This window comes from Equus asinus, chromosome 14 (assembly GCF_041296235.1).
Source record: "Equus asinus isolate D_3611 breed Donkey chromosome 14, EquAss-T2T_v2, whole genome shotgun sequence".
Lineage (NCBI taxonomy): Eukaryota > Metazoa > Chordata > Mammalia > Perissodactyla > Equidae > Equus > Equus asinus.
This window is the reverse complement of record NC_091803.1, coordinates 25,132,907-25,153,347: the sequence shown is the minus strand read 5'-3', so window position 1 is coordinate 25,153,347 and position 20,441 is coordinate 25,132,907. Positions and strand designations below refer to the sequence as shown.

The window sequence follows — 20,441 nt, the reverse complement described above, 5'->3', positions numbered from 1 at the left end:
AGACTGCTCTCTCCCACCTTTAAGCTCTGCCACTATCCCTACACATACACATTCTTGACTGTGAACTCCACAACGTGGGGGGTTTGCGTTTGCCAAAGTGCACCCACAAAGCACAGCTCAGCGCCTGGCATACTGTAAGTGCTCAATAAATTTGCTGGGTTTAAATCTGGGCCCACCCCATGGGGAGCAGGGGCCTGGTTATCTCTCTCCCAGTACTGTGGCTCAGCTTGTGCCCTCTCTGAACTCTGGCACATTCCAGCCCCCTTTTGGGAGAAAGAACATCCCTTTTTGCCCAGGTCCTAGTGAGACATGCATCCCAAGACCTGCTCCCTCCCCCCGCCTCCCTGGGCTCCAGCTGCTGCCAGCCCTCCAAGAAAGGAGAGGCGCTGAGCCGGCTATTTTGGTATCTGGGGTGGGCACCCACAGGGCTAAGGTTACCCTGGTATGTTAAGGGCTCCCTCAGGCAGGACTATATAACCCCAGAGGGACCTCCCCAAGGCGACTCTTTGCTTCCTTCCAGCCAGAGCCACTGCCTTGCCCCCAGGAGACGAAAGACATGGTGAGTGAGACTCCCCCAGCCCCTGCCCAGATCCCTCAGACCTCAGAACAGCCTCACCCTTTGAAAGAAGGTAGCTGGTCCCCAGTCCAGCAAGAGGAAAAAAGATGAATCCTCCCTTCCTAGTATCACTAATGGGGAGCATACAGAATGATGGCCTAAAGGACCCATTCAAGGATAATCTGCCCAGACACTCCACTCACAGAAGCTCAGTCCCTCTCTCAAAGCAAGTTCTATACCTTCCTGCGCTTCATCTTCCTAAAAACCTCTGAGACTGGCCAGGTGAGGATTCCCACTCCTATTTTACAAATGAAAGGCAGAGGTTCAGACAGGGTGAATGAGTGGATCAAGGTCACAGCGCAAGTTTGGGACTCAGAGGAGGCAGGCTTAGGGCACTGAGGAGGAAGGAACCTTCCACTTGTTGAGTAGGATGGAGGGATAGGGACTCAACGTCTACAGATAGGAATTTGGGGATGCAAGTAAAGCAAGTGCCCTCAGCAAAGAGGTCATAAGGAGGGGGAAGCCTGGAACCAGAAAAGTTGCTTTAGAAGAATGGACTCAAAGAGCACTGAATCTAATCCATCGCCTCCAGAGAGGAATAGGGATTGGCCCATGGACCCCTTTGCCCAACCTTCACCCCCCAGGCACCCAAGAAGGCCAAGAGAAGGGCAGCAGCAGAGGGTGGAAGCTCCAATGTCTTCTCCATGTTTGACCAGACTCAGATCCAGGAGTTCAAGGAGGTGAGTGAGGGGAGAGGAGAGACTGAAGGCTGACCAAAGCCATCCTCTGCTGCCCCTCCCCCCACCCCTTCCCTGGAATGTGCACCTGTTTGGGGGGAGGGGAAGAGTTTAGAATTCCTTGCTTCCCTCCCTGCTTGGGTTGTAAGAGGACAGCTGGCTGGGGCCAGGATCTGATCTGCCTCGGGTAGGGATGCTGAAGCCTGGCCATGCGGACATAATCCCTCCTTGCCCCTGCCCTCCACAGGCCTTCACGGTAATCGACCAAAACCGTGATGGCATTATTGACAAGGAAGACCTGCGGGACACCTTCGCAGCCATGGGTGAGTCCCCCATCCTGCCTGTAAAGATTCAAGGATGCAGAGTCCTGGGAATTCAACAGCCGTGGGTTCCAGCCCTGCCAGCTCCACCCTGGGCCTCAGTCTACCCAGATGAAAAATGGGTGGGATGACCTGAATTTATGAGAAGAACCCCACTCCAGCCCATGTTTCCCCGACCCTGCTCCAGGGCGCCTCAATGTGAAGAATGAGGAACTAGATGCTATGATGAAGGAAGCCAGCGGTCCCATCAACTTCACCGTCTTTCTGACCATGTTTGGAGAGAAGCTCAAAGGTGAATGAAGTGTTCTGGGTCCAAGCCCCCAGCTGCCCCTCCCCAGACCTTTCAGGGACAGACCCTTCAGCTTCATGTGCCCTCTGACCCCCAAGGTGCCGACCCTGAGGATGTGATCACTGGAGCCTTCAAGGTCCTGGACCCTGATGGGAAGGGCACCATCAAGAAGCAGTTGTAAGTGACCGCCTCCAACTGCTCCCACACAGAAAGCCTCCTTAAATTCCTACCAAGGCTTAGCCACTGCCAGAGGTAAGGTAGAAATTAGGTCTGTGGAAATGGGCGATAGGATTAAATTTTCACAGCACATATAGGGAGAAGGGGAAAAGCGGGAAGCCAGAGTGTCTGGGAGACCAGTGAGGGATCTAGAATGCCCCCAGTTTTCAAGGTGAGACGAGGAATGGCAACAAGGACGAGGTAGGAGGCAGTGGAAAGGAATCACAAAGCCCAATCTCAATTCCTCGTATGTCACCTCTTTCCAGCCTGGAGGAGCTGCTTACCACACAGTGTGACCGCTTCTCCCAGGAAGAGGTGAGTGGGGGAGAGGCCCGGAAGAAGCTAGGGGTAGGGGGCGCATAAGGAACCGGTAGGAGATGCTCCTGTGTCTTTCCCCAGATCAAGAACATGTGGGCGGCCTTCCCCCCCGACGTGGGCGGCAACGTGGACTACAAGAACATCTGCTACGTCATCACGCATGGTGACGCCAAGGACCAGGAGTAGGGAAGTCACTCAGGCCTCCGCTGGCCAATGCGTTCCTGCCACTCAGACCCCGCGCCTCAACTCCTAATAAAATTGAACTGGTCTTTGTTTCTTACCGGCGGGTTCGTGCGAGAGGTGCTTAGGCCGGGTTGAAAAACTGGCTGGCACAAAGCCAGTACCCAACAAATGAATGAATAAATAGTAGCCCGGAGGCCTGGGCGGGGCGGTTCCACTGGCTACGCCCGCTACTTATTTCTGCCGAGAAAGAGAAGACTCGCGTGGCCTCAAGGAAATCTTTTATTGAAGTCACAGCTTGGATGAAGAGGCGCGGGAGTCGGGGGGAGTCAGGGAATCGTGAAGTGGGCGGAGGGCGGATTGGGGGCGGAGCCAAAGGCGGGCCTACAAAGTCCGGGATCCGGAGAACACGTTAGCCCAAGAACCCAGGGCAAATCTAGGCTGGGGCGCGGGGGAGGGGGTTTGTGGATTGGAAAAGAGACGAACGGAAGGGGGAGCAGAGGTAAAGCAGGGCCCCGGCCAGGACCTCAGAGAGCGTCCGACTGCTCGCCCTGAGCCTGGCTCTGCTGCATCTGGGCCTGCATCTTCTCCAGCATCTCTTGCATGCGGCGCAGCTGTGTGGGGCAAGATTGCAGGCAGTGGGACCGGGCCAGGCCAGAGAGGGACTTCGAGGAGGATTTGGGGCTTTGGTCGCGGGGGAAGCGAGGTGCTTGCTCACCTCTTCGTCTTTCTCGCGGATCAACTTCTCTGTCTCGGCCAGAGGCAGCATGGGCAGCGGGATCTCTGTGGCGCTCTGCCGGGAAAGCTTACTGGGGGGTAGGGGAAAGGGATAGGAATCAAGGGTGGGACCTGTGGTTGTGGGTCACGGTCGCGAGGCAGGGCCTGGAGCCAGGTAGGGGTCTGAGAGGCTGAGCCATGTTTTTGAGGTTAGGGATGTAAGCCAAGTGGGTGGGGAAAGACTGCGAGAGAGGTCTGGATGGTGAAGGCGAGGTCATAGATGGTGAGGGCGGGGCCTTGGAAGCACCTGAGTCAGCTGCGGCTCTTACCTACGGCTGGCTCGATCACGCGCCCCAGGCCGGGCCAGGCTCTGTAGGCAGCGGGCCCGGTAGCCCTCGTAGAGCAAGTCGTGCGTCACCTCCTTCAGGTCCTGCAGGTGTGTCTGCACCAGCATCCGTCGCAGGTTCAGGAAATCGCAGTGATGGGGGTTCTCCACTGGGGGGCGGACCGGCGAGCGTCAGGGAGCTTCGGGTCCAGCCCTGGGTCGGGTCTCCAACCCAAGGACCCCTCTTTTGGCTGCTAAGACCCTCGGGACCAGAGCTCGCCCCAACTTCACATGTTGGCTGCTGTTGACTCAGAGGTGGCCTTGGCTCCCTGACGGCCTCAGAACGGGTGCCCCGCCTTACTCACCCTCCACGGTACCCCAGGAGTAGCGGCGTCCCCTCACCGGTCGGATCCCGCCTGCCCTCACTACCTCGCATGAACCGACGACTGCAAAAGGGATGCTTTCCTAGAGGGCAGGAGTCCAGGGATCACCATTGCCCACTGCTGAGCAGAAACCTCTTTCTTAGCTTCCACCTCCACATCTACCTCCCCTGTTTCTCTGCCCCTTCCTCCTTTGCCTCAGCACCTTCATCTCTGCATCCTGCCTCTTGAAGTCTTCATCCTCATCAGAGTCACAGTCCGGGAACTGGTAGATGTTGATCTCCTCCTCCTTCAACTGGTCCCGGATCTCAGAGAGACAGAGGCAAAGACAGTGAGAAACAAAGAGGCTGTGAGCAACAGACACTGATGGCCAGAGACAGTGAGGTATAGGTACAGATACTGGGTGGTCAGAGACAGGGAAGAAGACATGAAATACAGAGATGGTGAGAGATGGACATACAGGATGACCAAAAACAAAATCTCAGACAGTGAGAGACTGAGACATAGATTGTGAAAACCTGAGACAAAGACACTCTAACAGGAAAGGCTGAAGCCTTGTAAGATTCTAAGATGAGGCAGACACCAAAAGACCAAGAAAGAGAGAGAGACATAGCAAAAACAGTGGGAGAGGGCTCTGAAGACACTGAAGGGGGCGTCATCAGCATCCTGGTGCCAGAGGGATATCAGGGACCATCATAACTATGCCCCTGCCCTCAGACAGGACTTAGCCAAGCATCTAGTCCAGGAATTCTATTCTGAGCCTCCAGAGACATGGCTCCTTCAGGCAGCTTATTACCCACTTTCTTCAGAAACTCTTTCCTACAGTCTTGCCTGACACATCATGCTCTGAAAAGGCTACCCCAAGAGCAAAGAAGTCAAAGATGAGTTCACATTTGATGATGTCTTTTGGCTTCATGTGGGCCGAAGGTCAGAGGTCACCACACATACCTTCTGCTTGAGGGCCTGGGTTTCGTTAGGCATCAGGGCATCTGCTTTCCCAATGACTGGGATGATGTTGACCTTCTGGTGCACCGCTCGGAGGAAGGCCACATCTAGGGGCCGGAGCCTGTACCCAGGGATTAGTCAGGGCTCAGCTTCGGGGCTCACAGGCCCCCCTCCCAAGTCCTCGCCAAATGCCCCAACCCCCAGGGTGCCCCTCAGACCCTCGGCCAAAGGGTGAGATGAAGTAGAGGCAGCAGTGGACACGGGAATCCTGGATGTTCTTCCTGTTCAGGCCGCTCTCATCCCTAAGATACTGCTCAAATTGCTCCTCAATGAAGTGCACCACAGGCAGCCAGCTGGGGTGTAGGGAGAGAACATGTGGTCAGAGATCAGGGGCCACAGGGCAGGGAAGAGGGCAAGGCTAACCAGGACTGTGGGGCTGGGAAGTAGTTTTTTGGCTCCAACCAAAGACATCAGAGGAAACTAGCAGAGGTGTAGGCCAGATGTTGGGAAGCACAGGGCACTTTGCGCCACAAGGCCACCAGAAACAGGCCCCACCTTTTGGGTCAGGGTGGGTGAGGGTCAGGGCAGACCAGTCCCGTAACTGACCCCTCAGTCTCCACAGAGTGCCCACATGGGGAGCCTTAGCTGTCATCCCCTCTCCCACTCCTCACCAGTCTGAGCAATCCAATGAGTCCCCAAAGCCAGGTGTGTCCACCAGGGTCAGCTTCACCTTAATGCCCCCCTCCTCGATCTCCACACCCCGGCGCTCAATGGTCAGCGTTTGTGTCAAGCGAGCTATGGGGTGGGGAGAGGTCAGGGAGCTGGGTAGGGTTCTGAGGCAGGACTAATTTCCTTTCTCAGTATCAGTTGTCCCCACCCACTTTTCCGGGGAAGAAACTGAATCTCAGAGAAAAGCAGTGAGCTGCCTGAGTACCCCACAGAAAGTCATGGGAGACCCAGATGGAAAGGAAGAGAGTGCAGCCTGGGAACACAGAGCAGGGATGACACAGAGTGCCTGGAGAGGATGGGGAGAGTCTTACCACTGGCCTCTGGCAGTTGCCGATCCTCATAGAGGTTGGTGAGAAATAGGCTGTTGATAAGGGTGGATTTCCCCAGGCCTGACTCTCCTGTGGATAGGACACGTCCAACTGGTCAGGTGAGGGGACAGCCAGGATCTCTTGAGGACACTCTCACCAGCCCCCTCTCCAAAACAAGCAGACCTGCCACCATGAGTGTGAAGTCAAACCCCTTCTTGACGGACTTGCGGTGCAGCTGGTTGGGGAGGGCAGCAAAACCCACATATTCCTTGTCCTGTTGGTGGGGGGTGGACAATATGAGGCTGCTGGGAGCAGCAGGCAGGGCCCCCAGTATAACCTGGTTAGCTAGGAGAAGTCAGCCTACTATGGGTTGACCTGGGCCTGGCTACCCTGGAGGTTGGGGGCTAGGGGCAGAGAACCCGGATTCCTGGGCATAAGGACTCACCATGGCCCTGCTAGCTGTCGCTGCACCTGCTTTCGATCCCCACTTCCTCTGATGGGGCAGGAAGTTGAGTGCAGCAAACAAGGGGGCGGGCAATGTAGGAAGCTGAGATGCTCGAACTGGCCCAGAGAGGTAAGGAAAGCCAAGACCAAGAATACCTGGTGTCCCCACCTCCTGGATCCCTTTGCGTATCACCCCTATGGGAAGCTTCAATCCGTCTTCTCTGTACACCTTTATTCCAAGCCCCACTGTAGCCGCATCACCCTGATGGGAGGTGGGGTGTAGGCAGAGAGGAAGGAAGCAGGCTGGTCTCTCTAGCAAGTGAGATGAAGGCCTTGTCAGGGATGAAAAAAAAAAGTTTCCAGGGTCTGAGTGAACCAAAAGCCATAACAGAATTAGGCGTGGGAGGAGCCGTCAAGTTTTCCTTGTCAACTCATGCAGAGGATTCTTAAAAGGACTTCAGATCTTTGGACATCCTTGCTAGACAGACCTTCCTGCAGAATCCTGGCTAAGGCACTGCCCTGCACAAACCATTTAGGGACCCCCCAGTGACCTCAGAATCAAGTCTGAATTGTGGCATGGTGGCCAAAGCCTCCCCCATCTGACCTCATCACCCCATCTCTCACTTGCCCTTGGCAAATGCCCACATCCGTGGCTCTGCCTACATTGAGCTTTTCCTTCTTTTGCATCAGGTGAAGTCCTCTTCACCTGGCAAAGGTTTGATTCAAAGGGCTCTTCTTCCTCTATGAAAGCTTCCTCCACCACCCTAGGCAGAGTCATTGTCCCTCCTCTGGACTCCCCAGCACCTTTCACAGACCCCTTCAATGCCCACATGTTCTTACCTGGCTGTCTCTCCCACTCCTGGTTGAGCTCTGAGGACAGGGAATATGTCTTCCTAATTTCTATATCCCCAGTGTCTTGCACAGGGCCTGACACAAAGAAGGTGTCAATTGGGGCTGGTCCCATGGCCGAGTGGTTAAGTTTGCATGCTCTGCTTCAGTGGCCCAGGGTTTTGCCGGTTCAAATCCTGGGCATGGACATGGCACCGCTCATCAAGCCATGCTGAGGTGGCATCCCACATGCCACAACTAGAAGGACCCCACAACTAAAAATATACAACTATGTACCTGAGGGCTTTGGGGAGAAAAAGGAAAAATAAAATATTAGAAAAAAAAAAAGGAGGTGCCAATTAATAATATACTAGATGAGGGGCCAGCCCTGTGGCCTAGTGGTTAAGTTCAGCAAGCTCTGCTTCAGGGGCCCAGGTTCGGTTCCCAGGAACAGACCTACACCACTTGTCAGTGGCCATGCTGTGGTGGTGACCCACATCACATACAATGTAGAGGAAGATTGCCACAGATGTTAGCTCAGGGTGAATCTTCCTCAGCAAAATAAATAAATAATAATATAGCAGGTAAATAAATACATGAAAGAATGAAATTAGTCAAAGGGCTGAGAGGCTACATACCACGTAAAAGGAGCCTTGCTTTGGAGTCAGAAAGAATTCCCCAAACCTCAGCTCTACCACATAGTGTGTAACCTTGGGGAAGTCACTTGACCTCTCTGAACTCCAGGTTCCTCATGTTACACACATTTCTACTTTGTTATCAGAATTCAGAGTGGTTCTGGATGACAATGGGCTCTGGAGTCAATCAGTCATATATACAAACTCTGGCTTTAGCCTTTATGAGCTAGGAGACCTCGGGCAAGTAAATTAACTTATCCAAGGCTTTAAAGCTAGTCTCCTTACTATGGCCTATGAGGCCCTGCTTGATCTGGATCCTGCCTACCACTCCAAACCCATTTTATTTCTCCACTCCTTTTTATTCTGTTTATTATTTCCCTTTTAGCCACTGTTATGGACTGAATTGTGTCCCCCGCCAAATTCATGTGTTGAAGCCCTAACCCTAATGGTACTATATTTGAAGATAGGGACTTTAGGGAGGTAATTAAGGATAAATGAAGACAAAAGGTGGGGCCCTGATCTGATAGGTCTGGTGCCCTCATAAGGAGAAGAGACACCAGCAATCTCTGTCTGTGCGGGCACAGAGGATAGGTCATGTGAAGACACAGTGAGAAGGCAGCTGTCTACAACCCAAGGTTCCTCACCAGGAACCAATCCTGCTGGCACCTTGATCTTGGACTTCCAGTCTCCAGAACTATGAAAAAATAATTGTCTGCTATTTAAGTCTCCTAATCTGTGGTATTCTGTTCTGGCAGGCTGAGCAGGCTAATATAGCCTCAGAGCTCAGTCATTTCCCTCCTCACCCTAAGGCAACCACTCTAATGTGCTAATGTGTAATTTCTGGATTTGTATACATTTTTTAAAAGGTGTAGTATACAGTACATGTTGACACAAATGATTTTATTCTTTCTTTTTCTCCCAAAACCCCCCAGTACATAGTTGTGTATTTTTTATTGTGGGTCCTTCTAGTTGTGGCATGTGGGATGCCACCTCAGCGTGGCCTGATGAGCGGTGCCATGTCCATGCCCAGGATTCGAACTGGCAAAACCCGGGGCCTCCAAAGCAGAGCATGCAAACCTAACCACTCGGCCACGGGGCCGGCCCCAAGCACTATTTTTTAAGATCCATCCTTGTTGCCATGTGTATATCTTATCCTTACTTCAACCTTCTTTCTAGTACCTTCCCTTCATGTAACCTTAGGAAAGTCACACCTGTGGGCTTTACTTTCTTTATCTATCAAATGGGATTAGAAGCTCCTCCTACACTGAACTCACAGAGGCTGTGTAAAGTTGATATGATTATAGGGACGTATAGTGATTAAGAGCTATATGATCTTATTAGCTGTGTCACCTTGGACATCTTACTTTAACCTCTCTGTGACTTCATCTGTTTATCTATTAAATGGCGCCATTAATAATTCTACCTCATAGGGTCATGATGAGGTCTAATACACATAAAGTTCTTAGTACAGTGCCTGGCATTTGAGATGAGCTCACACAGAATGCTAGTTATTGATATTACAAGAGCAGAGGGGGTGTGACAGTGCCACCAGCTCAAATCTAGTGACTGGTCTGCTGGATTAGTTGCTGAGGATCCAGACAGAGTGAATCAGGGTTGTGGTCCTCTGGGGAGACAGCCAGCCACAAGTAAGTGTGACACACGGCATTGGTGCTAAAACTGCAGTGTAATGTAGATAAACAAAGGACTTAGAGAAGCCAAGGGAAGGGATAATTATCGCCCCTCCCCGCCCCCATCCCTCCTCTGCAGCCTTTCCTCCTGCATATCTCATCAGGCTGAGCGGCCCTACGGTCTTAGTTAAAACTCGAACTCCTCCCTCCCTCCCTCCCTCTCCACAAGCATATCCAACTGGTTCGGAAGTCCTTCCTATCGATCAGAAAAATTGGTCCCCTTCTCTCTACACCTTCCACCCCACGGCCCTGTCCAGGGCTCAGACTCTGATCAGCTTCTGCCTGACTTATTCAATAGCCTTTAAGAAAATAACATGTTTATTTACTTATTTATTGTATAACCAACATATATTCTCATAGAAAAATTAGAAAACACAAATGGATTAGAAAAATTTACGTCTAATATCACTACCATTATAGAACCCCGTTTGATTTTTATCCTTCTAGATTTTCTCCTATGTTTATACATATAAATATTTACAAAACTAGGGTTATCCAATAACTTTGCTTGGAAATCTGCTTTTTTTTTTAAAGATTGGCACCTGAGTTAACATCTGTTACCAATCTTTTTTTTCTTCTTCCCAAAGACCCCCAGTACATAGTTGTATATTCTAGTTGTAGGTCCTTCTGGTTCTGCTGTGTGGGATGCCTCCTCAGCATGGCTTGATGAGTGGTGCCATGTCCGCACCCAGGATCTGAACCAGTGGAAACCTGGGCCGCCAAAGTGGGGCACGCGAACTTAACCACTTGGCCATAGGGTGGGCCCTGGAAATCTGCTTTTCTCACTTCATATGTTCTCTACATCTTTCTATGATAATAAAAACATATCTAAATTATCATTTTTATAGATTCTTAGTATTTAGGTTGACTCCTAATCTTCCCTGTGATAAGCAACGCTGAGCTGGGTGAATATGTTTGTGGTGCTATCATTGTACACTTGTCCAACCATTTCCTTGGGCCTAATTTCTATAAGAGGAATTATTGAGTCAAAAGAAGTCACACATTTAAGGCATTTGTGCATATTCACAAATCACCCTGGGGCTGGCCCCGTGGCCTAGTGGTTAAGTTCGCGCACTTCCACTCCGGCAGCCCAGGGTTTCACTGGTTCGGATCCTGGGCGAGGACATGGCACCACTCACCAAGCCATGCTGAGGCAGCGTCCCATACAGCACAACCAGAAGGACCTACAACTAGAATGTACAACTATGTACTGGGGGACTTTGGGGAGGAGAAGAAGAAGAAGAAAAAAAAGATTGGCAACAGATGTTAGCTCAGGTGCCAATCTTAAAAAAAAAAACAATCACCCTGTAGAAAAGGCTCTTGGCTGGTCTTTCTGTTAAGTGCAGCAATAACATGAGTTAATAGTGACACAACATTCCTTTTACATGCTTATTAACTATAACAAATTACACCCCACTATTTATGTGATAAGGCTTGGGGCCTGTTTGCTTGAAGAAAGGTCCCACCTTGAGCTTCCTATGGGGCAGTGTATGGTGGACAGCAGTTTTCCCATTTAATAATCATCTGGATTAGTTCTTTTTCATCTCACCACCATGTCTTCATAGTTACCTATGGCCCTACCAGACATCCCTGGAGGGGCTTTTGCATCTTTAGACCTGAGTTCAGATTCAGACCCAATAACTCCAGGCTTTGTCTTCTTAAAGTCAGAGCTAGCTCTGAAAGTAAGTATGGTGTGTGGGCTAGCCAGCCTTTGGGGGAAGGTTCCTCCAAGGGGAGCTGGCTCTTTGCCATTTGGTACCCTCTTATCTCTGTTTCCCAGCACAAGTGCCTGCCACATGGTGGATTCCCCAGGAAATGTTTGCGGAACAAATGAATAAACTTACCATTCTATCTCTAGCTTGCACTGCTTTCCTATTATGTAAACTCATGACACATTAAAACATAACTATTCTATAGTTTCCTGAGGATAGGTCTTAATCATCTTTGGATCTTAAGCTTCTAGTAGTAGGTTTTCAATTAGTATGTGGGCTGCTGTTCATTTCATTCCCTCTGCCTAGAGGTCTTCATCAGCCCTCACTTTAGCCAGGCTCTAGACTTTGCTGAAGTCTTAGCTGCCCTGAAATGATCAGCTCAAAAATGCTACCTTCTTTCTTGGTTACTCCAGCCAAAAGAGTAATAGCTGATATTTTCTGCTATGTGCTTTACACATATCAATCCTCAACCATTCAAGTTAGGTATTGTCATCCCCATGTTACAGTTCAAGAAACAAAAGTAACTTCCCCAAGGTCAAACAAACAGTAGTAAATGACAAGGCCAGGAATCAAACTGAATTAATGACCTTAAAGACAGTGTCCACAGCCACTAAACTCTACAGAAGGTATCTTTCTCTGCACTACACTCCTAGCATACCTTTCTCATAAAGTCAGTATAGAATCTGTCACATCATCTGCACATCTCTATATTCTACAGGGCTGACAGCTCCCTGAGGAATTTCTCTGTATTTCTAGGGCATAGACAGTGTCTAGATATTTCTTGGTGATCAATAAGTATGTGCTGATTGATTTATGGTCCCTGTTTCTACCAGTGTCTAACTTCTGTACATACCAGGCACACAGAGCCATGCAGGCTCATTCCCACAGAATAGAACCCTTCCTGCTCTCCCACACTATCTTGAATGAGTCCATGTAACTCTTATGCCCTTACAGTTCTCAATTTTTCAAGAATTGTGTGCTTGTCCCTTTAAATTGGTAGCAGTCCAAGAACAAATCTTCCATGTGTTTCATCTCTTTATCCCAAACCCTTGGCTTAGCACCGAGATGCTAATAAATGTGAATTAATATATAAACCTCTGTCACCCCTCCTCATCATCAGATGGGCTGCAGACACTTCCAGGCAATCCCCTCTCCCCAAAGGCAACTTGGCATCATGCCCCTGATCTGCTGCAACACACCCCAGCCAGGGCCCCACCAAGCTGGAAAACAGGATTTCATGTTTCAGCCTCTCCCAGGGCTTGGCCTATGTAGGACGGTCAACCTGTCCCTAGTCTCCCCATGGCCTCTTTGTGTCTCTCGTCTCTGCCTGTTTCACTGTCTTTGTTCCTCTGCCTCTGAGCTTATTTCTCTCCAGGCTCCCTGCCTTTTCTTACAGCTCCTCCGACTCTGCTTCAATGACTTTATCTGTTTCTACATCTTTGTCTCTGGTGGCCAATCTTTTGTTCTTCTATTTTTAGTCTGTCGCTGTCTCTCGGTCTCTCTCTGCCTTTGCGTCCTCTCTGATTAAGGGCTTCTAGGTTATGACTTTGTGTCTGAGTCTCTGGCTTAGGGTCTGTGTTCTGGGCCCCACTTCTGATTCTGTCTGTCCGCCTCTTGCCAGCATTTATCCGGCGCCCTCCTCTAGCCTCCGCTCCAGCCTCGGTCTCCCCTAGCCCAGCCCCCAGCCCCACGCCCCACCCCGAGCCCTCGGCGTCTGGCTTCTCGGACCGGCCCCGCTTTGTTTCCTGCGTCTCGGTGCCCCGCCCCCGTCCCGTCTGGGGGCTCCGCCGCCCTCTGCCGCCCTTTGTCTGCCTTGGTCTTTCCCCCACCCCTTTCCTTGGGTCCATGTTTGGATCTCTTTGTCTCTCAGGGCTGGAGTGGCTGGCGCAGTTGGCCAGGCGGGTAGGTCGGCGCAGGTGGCCCAACACGGAGACAATTAGGAAGAGTCTTCGGTCCTCATCACCCAGCTCCAGCCCAGGAGGCACACGGTTAATACCACCGAGTTCGGGCAACTGTCCTCGGCTTAGAGTAGCCCTCTCCGCGGCACGCGGCCGCCCGCCGGCCACCGAGCTAGGGAGGACGCGGGCGGCCCCCACAGGCGTGCAGCTCCTCCGAGGTCCTAGAGCGGCTCGGTGCGGCCCAGCGCTTCCGCTTCCCGTCCCCGCCCCCGGCGGCCGCCCCCGGGACTCCTGGGTCCGAGCCCCTTCCACGTTTGGCGCGGATCCCGGATCCTGTATCCCACATCCGTCAGTGGCTTGGGCACCGGAGCCCCGCCGAGGAGCTCTGGAGGGCGCCGGGATGGCGGAGCCGGTGATGGCCGGGAGGTGAAGGGGGCAGCTGCGTGCCGGAAGGAGCAGCAGGTGCAGGGGCGACCAGCGGCGCGGGCGGGGGTCACCAAGAGCCGCGCCCCGCACCTCGGACCCGGACGCTGCCCGGTGTCCGCGCCGGCCGGCAGACAGCAGCGGCAGGGCGCCGCGGGCCGCACATGACTGTGTGACCGTGGGGTTGTATCTGTCCCCTTGCTCAGGGCGGCGTGCTGGCGATGGAGCGCGCAGTGGAGCCCTGGGACCCGGATCTTCATGGCCCGGAGGAGAGGGAGCAGCTGAGAGGCGCCCGCACAGGTGAGGGCCCTGGCGATGCGCCGCCGTGGGAAGGTAATGGTTGGGTGGGGACTCCGGTGCTGGGATCAGCCTGGCCGAGACCCGGAAAAATCGGATATGAAGTCTCCTTCCAGGGAGAGAGTGGGAGGAGACCCAAGGCCGAGGGAAAAGAGCCAGTGTTTCTGAGCACCTTCTGTGCGCCAGGCCGTGAGGAGCATCATCTCATGGTCTTTCTTCCCTTCCTGGACAGTCATCACCATTCTCACTGCCTCTGTCCTACTTCAAGCCTCATTCTGTCTCATCCTGGCAATAGCAACAGCCCTTTGGCAATCCCCTCAGCCCTTTTCTCTTCAATGATGCACTCTGCAGCCACATTGATCTAAGTCCAAATCTTATCCTGTTTCCTTTCTGAAAAACCTTCCCTAGCTCCCTTCTGCCTGCTAATTAAAAGCCTTAACCTAGTGTTGAATGCAGACGTTACATGCTTAATCTAGTCCCAACATCCCTTTCCAGCTTAATCTTCTATTCCTCTCAATGGTTACTCTTTTCTTTGCTGTTAAAGACCGGCCCTGTCTCCTTATTTCCTCTCTCTGTGACAGCACAGTTATTCTGAGCCCACAGTTATAATTATTTGTGCTTTATCTTATCTCCTACCAACCCTGAGCATCTTGAGGGAGTGGTGTGTGCTGGGTCCTCTCAGGTACACACAAGATGATTGAAGTAATAAATTACAGAATGAGCTAATATGAAAAGATAGAATAGAAATAGCAAATTCTTGGTTTTCCAAATAGAGACAATATAATGTTGTGGGTAAGGCAAGCTTGGGAATCAGACAGACCTGAGTTAGAAACCTGGCTTTGCTGCTTTCTAGCCTTTATAACCTTGAGCAAGTGACTTAAATTCTCTGAGTCTTCACATCTGTAAAATAGAGACAGTAATAGTATTACCTCATAGGATTGTTTGCAAGGATTCAATTAGGCTTAGTTCAGTGATTGGCACATAATAAGGGCACAGTAAAAGGAAGTTCCTATTATTAATGAGATGCACAGACAATAAGTGCTCTAGAAGTTCAGAGGAGAGAGAGTGAGAGAGATGCTCGTGACCACAGATTGTCAAGGAGCCTTCCTGGGGAGGTTGCTGTTGAAGATAGAGGCTGAGCCAAAGGGCAGGGTCTACAACTTCCTTTTCTTTCCCCAGGTCTAGGGAGTGAGAATGTGGAGATTTCTCAGCCAGATGAGTTTCAACATACCCCACAGGAGGATGACTTGGGGTTCAAGGAAGAGGAAGATTTGGCCCCAGGTCATGAAGTAGGAAATGCCTCTCTCAAACCCGAAGGCATCCAGACTTGGGATGACTTGTGGGTGCAAAGAGAGGGGCCAGGAAAACCTCAGGCTCGGGGCAGAGGTCCCCGGCTCCTGGGAGAACCACGCTGGGGCCAGGCTAGTGATCGGGCTGCTGTGTGTGGCGAGTGTGGTAAGAGCTTTCGGCAGATGTCGGATCTGGTGAAACACCAGCGGACCCACACAGGGGAGAAACCCTACAAGTGCGGGGTCTGCGGCAAGGGCTTTGGGGATAGCTCTGCCCGTATCAAACACCAGCGAACTCATAGTGGTGAAAAGCCCTACAGAGCCCGACCACCAGCCCAGGGCCCCCCAAAGATTCCTCGATCCAGGATCCCTGGTGGTGAGCGCCCCACTATCTGCGGTGAATGTGGCAAGAGCTTCCGGCAGAGTTCTGATCTCGTGAAACACCAGCGGACACACACCGGCGAGAAGCCCTACAAGTGTGGCATCTGTGGCAAGGGCTTTGGTGACAGTTCTGCCCGCATAAAGCACCAGCGGACACACCGGGGGGAACAGCCCCCTCGGCCTGTGATGCCCCGACGGCAGCCATCTCGAGCAGCTATGGCAGCTCCACAGGGACCTAAGGCCCAGGACAAGCCATATATCTGCATCGATTGTGGCAAAAGATTTGTGCTCAGCTGCAGCCTTCTGAGCCACCAGCGCAGTCACCTGGGGCCCAAACCTTTTGGCTGCGACGTGTGTGGAAAGGAGTTTGCGCGGGGCTCAGACCTGGTAAAGCACCTCCGGGTGCACACAGGAGAGAAGCCCTACCTGTGCCCTGAGTGTGGCAAGGGCTTCGCTGACAGCTCTGCCCGGGTCAAGCACCTCCGCACCCATAGTGGCGAGAGGCCTCATGCCTGCCCGGAATGTGACCGCACCTTCAGTCTCAGCTCCACCCTTCTCCGCCATCGCCTCACTCACATGGAGCCCCAGGACTTCAGCTTCCCAGGCTACCCCCTGGCCCCCCTGATCCCCAGCCCACCCCCCAGCTCAAGCCCACCCCCACCGCCTCTTGGCACTAGCCCCCCGCTGACACCTCGAAGCCCTTCACATTCGGGTGATGGGCCTTTTGGCCTGCCTGGTTTGGAGCCAGAGCCCGGTGGCCCACAGGCTGGGGAGCCACCCCCACCACTGGAGGGTGACAAGCCCCACAAGTGCCCTGAGTGTGGCAAGGGCTTCCGCCGAAGCTCAGACCTGGTGAAACACCATCGTGTACACACGGGGGAAAAACCCTACCTCTGCCCTGAGTGTGGCAAGGGTTTTGCTGACAGCTCAGCCCGAGTCAAGCACCTCCGCACCCACCGTGGTGCACGGGCTCGGCCACCACCACCATCCACTCTCCTAAGGCCACATAACCCCCCTGGCCCAGCACCCACAGCTCCTCGACCCCGGGTCCAGGCCCAGCCCTCTGGACCCAGCCAGCTCCATGTGTGTGGTTTCTGTGGGAAGGAGTTCCCTAGGAGCTCAGATCTTGTCAAACATAGGCGCACACACACTGGGGAGAAGCCATACAAATGTGCAGAGTGTGGCAAGGGTTTTGGTGACAGTTCTGCCCGTATCAAGCACCAGCGTGGGCACCTGGTCCTGAGGCCCTTTGGGACAGGGGATGGTCGGGCAAGGCCCCTCAAGGGAGAGCCACCAACAGAACTGGAATGATGGGGTCCAGGGAGGGTGGAGGCCCAAGAGACCAAAGGGAGGGTGTCTGCTGCTTAAGCAGAGAAGAAAGGGTCTGGGAGGTGGTGGGAGGGAGAAGGATGGGAAGAAATGGGAGAAAGGAGTGAACAGATAGAAATAGAGATTGGAGACAATGACCTTGAAGCTCAGGAAACTGTCCTGCCTGGGCTCAGAACCTTGCCAGTGTGGTCTATACCCCTAGCTTCTAGAGCACTGCCTACTACACAGTGGGCACTCTAATACTTGTTGAATGAATAAACTGGCCTTAACCTAAGGGCTCTTAAAGAACCCTAAATTCCTGCTGTCTCTTAACCTGTTAAGAATTGATCCCTGGGCTGGCCCAGTGGCGCAGCGGTTGGGTTCGCACGTTCCGCTTGGGTGGCTCGGGTTTCACCGGTTCGGATCCCAGGTGTAGACATGGCACTGCTTGGCAAGCGATGCTGTGGTAGGTGTCCCACATAGAAAGTAGAGGAAGATGGGCACGGATGTTACCTCAGGGCCAGTCTTCCTCAGCAAAAAGAGGAGGATTGGCAGCAGATGTTATCTCAGGGCTAATCTTCCTCAGAAAAAAAAAAAGAATTAATCCCTCCCAATCTTGCCACTAGGAGACCAGCATCCTGAACCATGGTTTGTTTGACTTTATGAGCTGCAACAATGAGACTTCTGGAGTTTAGAGTGACAGAATGAGGAAGGGGCATCTTGATCATCCTTTTGATGGAGAGAGTATTACTGTGTGGCAGGCAGTACCCAGCATCAGGCTACTGGATATGGTCTTAGCCGGGAAGGGCACTCTTGGACAGAGCCCAGACCTATCTGCCCTGGAGAACCCCAAACCACCTTGACACCGGCAGACGGGACACTGGCAGAATAGATCAGAGACAGCAGAAGGAGCACTCATCTGCTCTGGATGCTAAGCCCAGGTCCTGGTGGATATCAGTAGAGACAAACTGGCTGGGAGAAGGGCAGGACTGGAGTAAGGAGAGGCCAGGGAAGCTCCAAGGCCTGACAGCCACATCTCCATGTGTCTTCTCACCAATAAACAACTTCTTGTCTGAGGCTTGGACTCTATTTGTGTGCCTGTGAATGTGCATGGTGAAGGGTGAAAAAGGTGTCGATGGTCACCACAGATGAAACCCATAAGCCGTATGTAAACTTGTGTGGGTCCCTTGCCCTCTTTGGGCCCAAGTAAAGAAGTTGGCTTGGCATAGTCAACCGAGTTCTAACTGGGACATCTGGTTAAAAAATGGCCACCAGGCCTGTCAACTGTTACCACAGACCTGAGTTCTGGCTGCCCACAGCAATGAGAGCGACCCTTAAAAGAGAAAACACGCGACCCCACGGGGTGGGAGGGGTGTTCAGCGAGCGCTGTTGCTATGGGGACAGGTACCGGGAGAAATGCAACCGGTCGGTCTCGCACGGGCGCGAAAGGCCCCGACACTGATGCTCTGCGTATGGGAAACTCAGAAAGGGTCCCTGAGACCCTTTTTATTTGTCGAGAAACAGGTCATCTGGCAGCACAGCCCAAAGGGAGGGCAAAGGGAATGCCTCAATCCCCTGGAAAAGGCAACCGTATTTCCCAGCCACCCGTGCGTCATCAGGAGGACTCCAAATCCTAGCTTCTTCCGAGGCGGGCGCCAATAGGGAGGAAGGGGAAAGAGGAACTGACCTGATTGGCCAAGGACAAAGAAGGCTAGGGCGGTTCGCCGATCTAGGAAATGAAGTACATGGCTTTGCAACTTCTCGGGGGGGGGGGGGGGGGGGGGGGGTCTCAGCTAATCTGCAGGAATGGTCCCGGAATAGAAGCTCTCGCGATATCTTGACCATCGGACGGGCTTCCCTAGAAACCAATGAAAACTTGCGACGGTGCGGTTCTTCACCATCCTCCCACCCCCGCCAAGTCGTTATACACACTAGAAACCTGGAATTTTGCGTTCCGGCCTGGGGTTCTCGACGGTTTCGGTCCTTAAGTGCACACACACCCATAGGCCTGAATGGAGGGCTTTCGGGCCTTTGGAAGATCCTTCTTGCTGGTTTTCGTGTCTCCCTTCCCTACCAGGTCGGCCTTCAAGCCGGTCTGCAGTGAACTTCGTAAAATTACTTCTGACCATGTCACTCCCCTTATTAAAAATCCTGCCGTATCTCCGCATATCTTCTGTGTAAAACGTAAGTCCTTAGTTGGCATTCAAGGCCTTCCACTTGTGTGGTTTCAGCCCTGTGCCTCTTAAATGTTTCCTTTAAGTACCTGGAATACTAACACACACTTGTCAACCTTTCCAGTCAAAATACCTCAAGCATTACTTCCTCCCAGGAGCCTTCCCTGAACCTCCAACCTGGGTTGGAATCCCCTTCATCGGAGCACTCAACACACGAAGACTTCTTGAGGATAATTAGTCATTCATAACAGCATTACCTACTGTGTGCTGCGTACTGAGGATACAAGGATGGATAAGACAAAGTCCTTACCCTCAGTTTTTATACAGAAGATAGACACTGAACAAATCATTACAAGTGTAGTAAGGACTATGCAGGAAGCATACACGGAGGAGAGAATCCTACCTGATCCAAAGGCCTCTCCAAAGAAGTAGCAATTATCTTTAGCCCTAAAGACTGACTTGGAGTAAGCTAAGAAAGGAGGAGGTGGGGGGGGTGGGACGAGATGGAGGGTTCTAGGCAGAGTGAAGAGTATGCACCAGATCCTTGGGGATTGAAGAGCTGAAGTAAAGTTCTAGTGAGGCTGAAGGCAAATAGTGAAACGCAGAGTAATGAGGAGTGAGGTAAAGACTTTTCCAAATTCAACTTTCTACCTCCCAGTCCTAACAGGAGCCTGGCACACAATAGGCCTCACTAAATACTTTGGTGAACAGTGTCCTTGGAACATGATGTGCTCTTCACAAGCTGTTACTTCCTTGTCAATCTGACAAACTCCCACTCATCTTTGAAGGTCCTTCACATTTATCTCCTCAGTGAGGCCTGCACCCAATATCCATTCCCTTCAACGGAGTTATTCAGTTATTCACTCATCCCACTATTCTCCTGCCAGAACATCTATTTTCATATATTTACTTTTATCACAATCTTCTTTACTAAACTATGAGATGCTCAAGAACAGAAACTAGATCTGATTCTAGGTGGATTCTTGTACATGTTTGTAAATGGATGGAGTCCTTTTCCTCCTTTTGCAAGCATCTGTTTCAAAGTCCTCCCACAGCAGGAGGACCTTCCAGTAGGGACTTTCAGTGTTCCCAGCTGAGTCTCCTCACTGATTCTCTGAATCAGGGCAAGAAGGCCTTACTTTTTGCTAGAGGTGGGGCTCCAGCCATAATCTGGCCCCTGCCTACCTCTCCTCACCTCCCACATTACATTTCCCCTTGCTAACTCACTTGGCTCCAGCCACACAAGCCTTCTTTCTGTTCCTCAAAGATGCCAAGCTTATTCTCACCTTAAGCCCTCTGAAGTTCTGTCTAGAACACTTTTCCTCTAGGTTTTCAAATGGCTAA

At 52.0% G+C, this 20,441-nt stretch overlaps 3 protein-coding genes across 6 annotated transcripts; 2 read left to right on the top strand and 1 right to left on the bottom strand.

Annotated features, from left to right (window-relative positions):
* The first annotated feature begins 304 nt into the window (after positions 1-304).
* On the top strand, positions 305-2,716 carry MYL11 (myosin light chain 11). Its single transcript, XM_014842410.3, has 7 exons — positions 305-559; positions 1,201-1,296; positions 1,541-1,616; positions 1,801-1,905; positions 2,001-2,079; positions 2,385-2,433; positions 2,518-2,716. Exons 1-7 carry the CDS (start codon positions 557-559, stop codon positions 2,620-2,622), a joined length of 513 nt encoding a protein of 170 aa, XP_014697896.1. The 5' UTR covers positions 305-556; the 3' UTR covers positions 2,623-2,716.
* A 168-nt stretch (positions 2,717-2,884) lies between these two features.
* Positions 2,885-6,787, bottom strand: SEPTIN1 (septin 1). Of its 2 annotated transcripts, none has more exons than XM_044746371.2 (11): positions 6,621-6,787; positions 6,204-6,294; positions 6,024-6,110; positions 5,655-5,778; positions 5,202-5,336; positions 4,987-5,104; positions 4,244-4,345; positions 4,024-4,123; positions 3,663-3,828; positions 3,335-3,425; positions 2,885-3,230 (listed from the first exon to the last, which is right to left on the bottom strand). In XM_044746371.2, the coding sequence occupies exons 2-11, from the start codon at positions 6,211-6,213 to the stop codon at positions 3,144-3,146; spliced, it is 1,020 nt and encodes a 339-aa protein (XP_044602306.1). In that variant the 5' UTR covers positions 6,214-6,294; positions 6,621-6,787; the 3' UTR covers positions 2,885-3,143. The 2 variants fall into 2 exon arrangements, with proteins under 2 accessions (XP_044602306.1, XP_070340689.1); XM_070484588.1 differs by having other exon boundaries at positions 6,466-6,749.
* A 6,406-nt stretch (positions 6,788-13,193) lies between these two features.
* ZNF48 (zinc finger protein 48) lies at positions 13,194-18,011 on the top strand. 3 transcript variants are annotated; one of them, XM_044747223.2, is made up of 3 exons: positions 13,194-13,315; positions 13,855-13,948; positions 15,125-18,004. In XM_044747223.2, the coding sequence occupies exons 2-3, from the start codon at positions 13,870-13,872 to the stop codon at positions 16,924-16,926; spliced, it is 1,881 nt and encodes a 626-aa protein (XP_044603158.1). In that variant the 5' UTR covers positions 13,194-13,315; positions 13,855-13,869; the 3' UTR covers positions 16,927-18,004. The 3 variants fall into 3 exon arrangements, with proteins under 3 accessions (XP_044603158.1, XP_044603157.1, XP_044603159.1); XM_044747222.2 differs by lacking the exon at positions 13,194-13,315 and adding an exon at positions 13,388-13,687 and having other exon boundaries at positions 15,125-18,011; XM_044747224.2 differs by lacking the exon at positions 13,194-13,315 and adding an exon at positions 13,460-13,651.
* The last annotated feature ends 2,430 nt before the right edge of the window (positions 18,012-20,441 follow it).